General features: G+C 41.7%; 1 protein-coding gene across 3 annotated transcripts; it reads right to left on the bottom strand.

The window, feature by feature from the left end:
• Positions 1–2,196: 2,196 nt before the first annotated feature.
• On the bottom strand, positions 2,197–8,623 carry LOC144988706 (amine oxidase [flavin-containing]-like). Of its 3 annotated transcripts, none has more exons than XM_078939507.1 (5): positions 7,974–8,623; positions 7,272–7,448; positions 4,323–4,434; positions 2,876–2,938; positions 2,197–2,678 (listed from the first exon to the last, which is right to left on the bottom strand). In XM_078939507.1, exons 2-5 carry the CDS (start codon positions 7,352–7,354, stop codon positions 2,523–2,525), a joined length of 414 nt encoding a protein of 137 aa, XP_078795633.1. In that variant the 5' UTR covers positions 7,355–7,448; positions 7,974–8,623; the 3' UTR covers positions 2,197–2,522. The 3 variants fall into 3 exon arrangements, with proteins under 3 accessions (XP_078795633.1, XP_078795634.1, XP_078795635.1); XM_078939508.1 differs by having other exon boundaries at positions 8,313–8,449; XM_078939509.1 differs by lacking the exon at positions 7,272–7,448 and having other exon boundaries at positions 8,313–8,481.
• Positions 8,624–9,367: the final 744 nt, after the last annotated feature.

Here is a 9,367-nt window from a genome sequence, read left to right as displayed (position 1 = left end):
CGGCCTAATCTTTAATTAAGACTATAATTGATTCAATAAACAATTATTTGAAGATAAAGGCAAAATGTCAGCATATTTATTAATGTAAATGAGTAATAAATGACTATGAATTTAGGCCATTCGTTGTTTATTATGAAGAACTCACTGATAGACTTTTTATTTTTTTCTGACTTTTGTGTTTATTTGAAATCTGCAACTTAAATCACAAACATGGATTCAAACACAGCCTTGAATGGAAAGAGTTGAGGATAATAAAGTTAGCATTGTGTTTAGCAGCTGGCGTTCTTCCTGCCTTACAGTCTCATGTGGAAATGCTTTCTGTGGTGACTGTTTTCATGGGATTTGTTGACACTTGGTTATAAACTGACCAAATATGTCATCCTTTCAGTTTAACCTCTGCTGTGATTGTAAGACAAGCTACTGTAGGACAAACACGGATGATTCTGCGTTGGCTCAAACATTTACAGCCTTTTGTCTGAAGCCAAAAAGCAGCTCAATTCTGCAGAGCTAGTCATCAACACCAACACTGTGTGCACTTCTTTGACAAACGCACATCCAAAGCAGAGTATCAATGCATACGTACAGTCAAAGCCCACACATACACAGCAAGACAAGATCAGACAAGGACATGTATGAAAAATATGAATGTCATTGGCATTTCATGGAAACTGGCTTCTCCGATTCTTCCTACACCAGTAGCGGTTTTAGGCACGGGCCATACGGGCGATCGCCCGGGGCGGAAAAATGACGGAGGGGCGGCGCCAGCGGCTCAGCTCTTGTAAAATACTTTATGCATCACTATTGGTTTACTTATATCACAGAGTTTGTAACAGCCTGAAACCTGGCGGCGCCCCCGCCCCGCAGCTGCGCTCCCTGCTGTCTTTGAGAAGTAGACGCAAATGTGTGTGAGAAGGAGAAGGGAGGGGGCGCGGGGTGAAGAAGGAGAAGGGAGGGGGCGCGGGGTGAAGAAGGAGAAGGGAGGGGGCGCGGGGTGAAGGGTGCAGGCTGAGGTGAGCACGGAGCACAAAACGCATGCGCAAACCTGGCTGGATCTTCTTCCAGGGGGGCGACGGTCGCGGGCCGCGGCTCAGTGCTTGATGAAAAAATAAAAATAAAAATTGCGCCGCCATGTAGCGAATTGGCGCCCCTGGGTGCAGCTGCACGCGCTCCTGCTGGAAATGTTTGACGAACGGGGGGGGGGGGCTGCGGGTATAAAAAAAGTATAAAAAATCATGCTTTTTTGGTTATTTCAAATAAAAAATGGGAAAACAAAAAAAAATTCTTCACTTAGATGACAGTTGGTTTAGTCGACAGACTTGATACCTATGTCAGGACATTTATGCTAAATGCAAAAACATCTGAAATATGGAGAAAAAAGGTCAAAGCTGGTGCCCAATTTAGAAAGAAAAGAGAAGAAGAGGAGAAAAGAGACAAAGAAAAGGGTATTATCGCATAGCTAGATGCACGTTTTCTAAATTCGAATGTTATCTGCCCTCCAACAACAACAACGTTGCAGAGGAAAAATCTCTTGTTTGGTCTATCATGACCAAAACTGAAGTAGGCCCAAATATTGCAAATAACGTCATTTTTAAGATATTTATTCTTAAATGTTTGCTCTGCCTTAACTTGTAACATTAGTTATGATTCGTGTGTCTGTCTGCTCTGCTGTAACACAAAGTTTTTGTTGTGTTTTATTGTTGTATATTAGTTCATAATGTTAAATAAGCTGTGATGGTAGCATGCTGCTGCTGCTGCTGCTGCTGCTGCTGCTGCTGCTGCTTCTGCTGCTGTTAGCTTTTCAAAACTCCAGTTGATCAAGTCATACCTGAGATCACCAATGTCTCAGGAGCAACTCACTAACCTGCTGTTGTTAGTATCAATCATTCAGGGGGGGAGCAGATTTCATATGATGACGTTATTGACAAGCTTGCATCAGGAAGGCCACAAAGGTTAGGTTTTAGTTAGTGTTTTCTGTTCTTAGTGCTGCAGTTACATTTATTCTAGTGTGTTATTAGTGTGATTTGTAGTTTATAATATTTATTTCAGATTGTTTGTGTTTATTAAATATTTCCTAACTGTATTTTCAGTTACAATAAATGGACAAAGTGACTCTATGGGGGGGGGGGGGCGGGGGGGGGGGGGGGGGGCGCTAGAGGAGGGCCTCGCCCGGGGAGTAATTCAGGGTAGAACCGCCACTGTCCTACACCGTCAGGTTTCTTCCTTCGTTTCTTTCCAAATTTGACTCGTTGATTAACTTTTGACTGATCTATTTGCTCCAATTCTCAGTGTCATTTCAGCCCACTACTGCTCGTCTCTCTGAAACCTCAGTGTTTGCAGAAGTGTTTGCATCAGCTGAACTGCGTCTCTCATGAAAAATCAATAACTAATCCTCCTAAACGTTACATTTTTCACTACTTTGTAGCTCAGGCCTCAAAATAGTGCACCAGAGGGGTGAGAATACAGTTCATATGGAGCTCTGTCTGCTTAAGACACAGACGACTGAGAGAACGGATGCTGGGGGTTTAACTGTGGGGCAGAAGGCCTTTCTTGTAGGCCACAAAGCCGGCTGCTGCGGCCACAGACAGGAAGCTGGAGACCCCCATGAACCTCAGCAGACCGCCGACTGAAGGCAAATTCCTCTCCCAGAAGGTGGTGTGGAATGGAAGTGCTGGGACGTCCTGCATGGGAAGATCAGCAAATTTAGGTTGAAGCTTTTTCTGCACTTTGAAAGGTAAAACTAAAAATAAAGTATTCAATTGAATGAATGGACTTTTACATATTAGCGTGGCTTAAAAACAGAGATGATATGATGTGTGCCAACCACAGTCAGGAGCTGAGGAACCAGCCTCCACAGTCCTGAGGTGAACATTCTTACCATGCTCTCAGCCTCCGGCTGCCAGACCCGATTCTGGTGGATTTTACCCATCGCACACATAATCTGTAAAAACATTAGATATTTTTAAGAAATCAAACATTTATCTCTAAAGTGTGTCTGACTTTACGCTTGACATTTTTTACAACAGCAAAATACCCAACATTCTGACACGGTGAATATCCCTGAATTACTGCTGTTACAGTTAAAAAGATAAATACTTTTTCAATAAATACAGATAATATACTTTCTCAATGTAAATTAACCTTAACGATAATAAACATATAAGGCAACCATTGGCATCGAAAGAGTTTGAATTTTTTCTATTGAGCATTTAGTGTTTTGAAAACATAAAATAGGATTTTTTTTCTAATAGATTAGTAGTTTGAACATGTGAAATAGGAATTAATCAACATAAGTAAATAACAACATATTTCTGCTGTAAAGGAAAAGAGGCACTTTTTTCTTTATCAAAAAAAGAAAAAAATGTGAACAACTCCAGCACAACAAACCAAAAATAGTTTTCATGAATAAAATACTTTTCAAAGCTGGATCGGTTTGGTAAAGCTCTTATATTTATACCTTTAAAGACCCGCTCCAATGAAAAAGGTGTTTTTTGTGTTTTTTAAACTGTTTTTTTTTTGCTGATGATGAAGGACACGCATAAAGAAAATTAAGCTCAAAATTGCGTTTCTGAATATTTCTCTTTTTAAACCCTGGTGAATCAGAAGCAGACACCAAAATGCTGTTTGAAAAGATTATAGCAGTGACAATCTGCAGCTCACAAACTCCCTGCTCCGCTCCATTGCATGCATCCACTCGTAGACAAATAGATCCATGTACATCTTTGTTTTCCGAACTGGTATCTAGATGAAAGCTGTACGGCTGGATAACTCTGGTATTAATCACCATTTTTGTTGCACCGGTAATGTTAAGTTGTGGGTTGAGGGGCTGTAAGCTAGCGGGAGTGTGTTTATATTTATGGATGATGGGAAGTGGGTGCGAGGTTAGTACAGGAAAATAGTCCCGCCTACAAAGGTGAATTTCTGATGAACTCCTGCTGCTCTGCAAAAACTATGTCTGGGACAGAACCCAGGTTTTTTGATTTAGGCTAAAAACGTCAAAACCATAATTAAAAGACCACTGGGAACACTTTTACAAGTGTTGGAGTGGGACTTTTAATAACCAAACATCCGCTGTGTGACTGAAAGTGGAGGAGCTATAGTTACAAACAAAAAATAAAATCATCATTAAGCACAATTATAAACTAATGACTGTCAACTTTTTGGAGAACTTTTATGTGAGTCTTATAGTTAAACAAATGCTCTTGTTGTTTTAAACATAAATGTTACTATAATGTACAGTCATATCAACTTTCCAGACATGAATTACTGAGCGGAGTGTGTGAACAGTGCATCGTGCGCTCTGGGTCTGGCTGTGGGGCTCTGACCTCTCTGGCTGCCCTCTCTCCTGCTTGTACGGCTCCCTCAATGTATCCGCTCCACTCTGTGGCCGTTTCTGTGCCAGCGAAGAACAACCTCCCCACCGGCTCCCTCAGAACTCTACAGGAGAAAGAAATATATTTCATTTGGTAACATTTCAAGGTGTGTATGTATATACAGTGTCCACACACGAGCACGCGCAAACGCAGGCCCACACGTGCACACACACATCCACACACATATATAAAACGAGTAACGAGTGTCCTGCGTGGATTCCAGCGCGTGGCTGCGTTCCCACCAAACGGGACGTAAGATTTCCATATGAAGTCAGGACAGACCCGATAAGAGGTTTTGCAGGGCGTTTTGAACGTCAGGAATGGTGCAGCGGTCTGGCTGTAGCACATTTTGATCAATGCAAACCGTTTGGGGCGTTAAAATGCATCCAGAGTTCAAATATTTGAGCCTTGGTGAAAAAGACACATCAATCAATCAGGGACCCAGAGTTGATACGGTGATGGCGTGATCAGTGGGCGGAGTCCAAAACCAACATGGAGAGAATCCAATCATTCTCCCCCTGGGCTTTATTATGTTTTTCTTATTTGTATAAAGACAATTAGAAAAATGTAATTTTTAATTTTTTCTTTCCTCTGACTAAAGTGGGACAGAAAGTCGTCAAACTGGGTCACAGAGAGATGGAAGTACTGCTAAAAGTTCCATCATTTAGATGATTCCCTGTAGGGATGAGGCTAAAAACTTTGGACAGTAGCTTTTACCACTTATGTGGCAACTTAGCCATCAAGTGGTGAAGCACATACAGTAAACTGACAGAGCAAGGTCAGCAGATGTTTAGCATAGGGGTCACCAACCTTCTGCTCTCATTCACTACAGGCCTCCTAACTTCATGTGGCCTTTAGATTAGCTCAAAAACATTGTGGAGGATGCAGTGACGTGCGGTAAGGTTGATGGCTGGTGAGGCACTGACTCCTCTGGAGTCAGATTTACAATTGTAAGAACTAAATATTTCACTATTCATCCAACAGCAGGTAACAGCATATAAGATACACACAAGAAGATCTTTGTCCTACAGAGAATATTTCTTTTATAGACATGGATAGAACACTCTTCTTGTGTATAAATTCTTCATATATACTGTAAACAAATTAAAGTATACAGATGTGTTCGGCACACATTTCATTTCTACCTCAAGTAACTATTTATAGTATTTTTCCAAGTTCAAATTCTGTTGCTTTAATGTTATCAAAAGTTGTCTGTGAAAATGATCGTAAAAATAATTCTTTGGGCCTAAAATTTATTACACATTTAAAAATTTATAATTTATAATTTATTTTCCACTTACTGTCATGTTGTTTTTAAAAAACATGCGTGGCCTTATTTTTTGAGTCTGTGCGCTGCTCTTCAACGCAGATGCATGGAAAATAATCTTAAATTTATTTATCTTTTTCTAGTTTATCACAATCATGACAGGTGAAGCTGAGCCTCACTTGCCTCATCTGACTGCATGTCACTGGGAGGATGTCATGGAAGAAGGTTTTGACCAAAACCAAGTGCTGCAAATCCTGAACGAAGTGCCCAGAACTGTAGATGCCTCATACTAGGAGATTTCAACAATTTGTGCTTCCCACTTTGTTGGAGATTACCTCTTCCTGTTCCAACATGACTTCCTACCAGTGCACAAAGAGGGTTCATAAAGACATGCAGGTGTCAGTTTAGTGTGAAAAACTGGACTGGTCTGCTGAGAACCAGACTTTCTCAGAGTCTAAGCTCATTTTTGGCCTTCTGGAAGATCAAGCATTCCCATAAACGTCCTCAGAAGAATAAAAGCTGTTCCAACAGCAGAAGCTGGACCAAAGTCACACTAAGCTACGTTCACACCGGTCTCTGCAACGTGTGTTCAAGCAACCACTTCCAATGAAAAGTCTATGTAAGCGCACGGGAATGCGCATCTCAGGCCTCTGCGTTCAAAACTCTTGAATTCACACATTGCTACAAACATTTCTAAAACCATTTTGACACATGGATGGCATCTCTTTTAATGCACAGAAGTGCCAACTGTTGGAAAAGTGATCATGAAGGAGAAATGAATCATTCCGGTTTGTGGCCACCTGGAATTCTATGATACCAAGTCTTTCATTTATCGGAATACACTGCTCTTCAAAATGTAGGCGGTGGACATGCGCTAGTAAACAGTAGAAAAAGAAGAAGAAGCCCTTCTCTGCTTTTAAAGCGTGAACACCATGGGCTATACTCAAGTTTAAGTTTAGCATGTTCTTGAACATCTAGTGTGAATGCAGCATTAACCCCAATAGAACCTGAATGTGTGTGTGTGTAAAGGCAAATGAGTGAATACTTCATCCACATCAATATAATCATAAGAATTTTCATTCACAGGAAATACAAAAGACTACGTCGCAATTCGTCCCGGTGTGTACGGGCCTTTACATTGACATTTTTTCCCTACCATGACAAAGGTGGATAAAGGTGGAAAGATTTCATGTAATCCATGGACACCAGTGAAGATCAAAAATCATTGAAGAAAAAAGGTTCAGAGCACTGTCTAGTGGGTCTAGATGACCCAACTCCCAATGTTAAAGTGCCTAGGATAGCACAAGCGTTAAACATGTTTTTTTTTGCAGTGAAATTTATTCAAGTGATAAACTGACCAATCAGATGCCTCGTTAAAACTAAGCGGTCTCACATCCAATATTCAAAATGTTTGATTGACAGATTTTCCTGAGCCTGCTTTCTGGTAGCAGGGGTGTGGACTTCAAACAAGGTCACTCCTGATTGGTGAGATTGAACATTTGCAAAAAAATCGGCAACAGAATTGACTTTATTTGGGACTGAAAGTGAGCCATTTTCTATGGGTGACGTCACACTGACTCGGTCCAGTTCTCATTACAGTCAACAATCCAGACCCCTGATGAATCTTGACCTACCCCATAATAGCAGGCACAGTCCCATCTGGCTTTGTGTCATCAAGTGTCAGTCCAATTGGAGCACCCTCTTCCTCAATCACCATGGTTCCACAGTAGTGACTCCAGCTTCACCCGCTCACCCAGCTCTTTGGCCATGCCCTCGCTGATCTGACCAGATCCGCCCAGGAACTTCCTCTCCTTCAGATAGAGAGAGGCATCAGTCAGAGCAGAACTATTCACAACATGACTTGTTTTCACATTGATCTACTTTCTACCTACCAGATTTATTCAAGCCAAAAAACAGTGAACCTGACAAAAATATTCATATGGCAAACATTGCATGTTCAAACAAAAAAGAAAAACAGAAGACGTTGACCACCAGAAGGCATAAAACCAGTCAAAACTCAAATATGCAAAATGCTGCTAATAATAAATAAAATAAAAAATATACATGAATAAAAAAATCTGTTCACAGAAATAAATCTATAACTTAATTATGAATAAATAATATTTAGTTTACAAAATAAATTAACTTCATAAACAAAGATTTGCTCACAAATAATAATTCACATTAACTCTTTTAGGATAAAAAAGAAGAAGATTGCATGTGAATCACTTTGCATTGAACACTTGACTTGAATTGAACAGCATGTAACAGGCAGTGATTTATGAACTGGAAAAAAATGTACTCAATACATTTCAATGAGAAATATAAGCTTGCACCTCACTGAGGATCTTTGTCATTCTTGGTGGCAAAGAGGCAACTGCAGTGATCAAGCTCTTCTCCAGGCACAGTCTGTTTCTTTGCTTTGTTTTGATCAGCATCATTGCTGAGAAGGAGGCCTCACATAAATATGTGGATGCAAACGGTAGCAGCTGCTCCAAAGCTTTCTGTCCCAGCTCAGGGTGCTCCTGCCTCACACACAGCCAAAACGGTGTGAGAGTGGATGCACCACACTTCATCTGCAGGCCACGGTCAGATGCTACTTCCATCACTTTTTCCTGACGAGTGACAGGAAGCTTGCTTCTGTTTGCTTCAGACAAGAGAAATGGGTTTCTCACCCAATCCAGCTGCACAGATGTCTCATCCATGTCAGTAAAGTAGGAGCGAAATCCGGTGGTGAAATCCTCCTGATCACATGGCCTTTTCCACATCTCTGCTTTCTTCAGGAAACCCCCCACCTTGTCATACAGGTTCAGGATGCTGGTGTCCTTGCCCTGCAGGGACATGTTCAGATCATTCAGTTTCCTGAATATATCTGCCAGATTATAGCAAAGCTTTGCAAGCCAGTCCGTGTCCTCAAACATGGTGGCATGGGGAGATCCGTGCTCTGTCAGGAAGGTGTGCACTTCAGCTGGCAACTCAAACAGCCTGCTCAGTACTCATCCACGGGACAGCCAGCGTACTTCAGGATGCAGGAGCAGTTCTGTGTGTTCAGCTCCCGTATTTCCACAGAGGCTGCGGAACAAACGTGCATTAAGTGGCCTTGACTTGATAAAGATTAGAACTTTAATGCTGTCGTTCAAAACTCCTTTTCTTGGACGCTAGCGCTTCCCTGTGTATCACACAGTGCGTCCACTTGATGTGGGGATTTTCTTTTTTAATCCGTGCTATGAGCCCTTTCGTGCTGCCCGTCGTTGATGCAGCCGCATCTGTGCAGATGCTGCTGCAGGATTTCCAGCTGATAAACATGTTAACGACATTCAAAATGTCCTCTCTGGTTGTTCACCCCTCCATTTCTTTGCAGAATAGAACGTGTTCACAGATGTCGTCCGTGTCAATGTATCTTAAATGCAACAAGTTGCGCATGTCCACTCACATCTGTGGATTCATCCAGCTGCAGTGAAAATGAGTCGCCAAGTTTCCCCACAACTTGTTCGATAATGTCTGTGCCCATGATATCTATTCTGCGGAAAACTGTGTCATTAGACAGAGGCACAGTTTTTTATGTATCTGCTGATTTTTTGTCCAGCATAGTTTCGGCCAATACCACTCACAGCGGCGGGGAGCAGTAGGTCTTCCGCTATGGTGAACGGTTGTTTGGCTTTAGCAACAAACAAGCAAAGACACCGCGTAAGAAGCCTCCAGGGCTTTGGCTGATGTAGTGGAGACTTTT

This window comes from Oryzias latipes, chromosome 21, assembly GCF_053564925.1.
Source record: "Oryzias latipes strain Hd-rR chromosome 21, Olatipes_Hd-rR_3.1".
Lineage (NCBI taxonomy): Eukaryota > Metazoa > Chordata > Actinopteri > Beloniformes > Adrianichthyidae > Oryzias > Oryzias latipes.
Note: the sequence above shows the minus strand (reverse complement) of the source record. Positions and strands in the feature narration are given on the sequence as shown.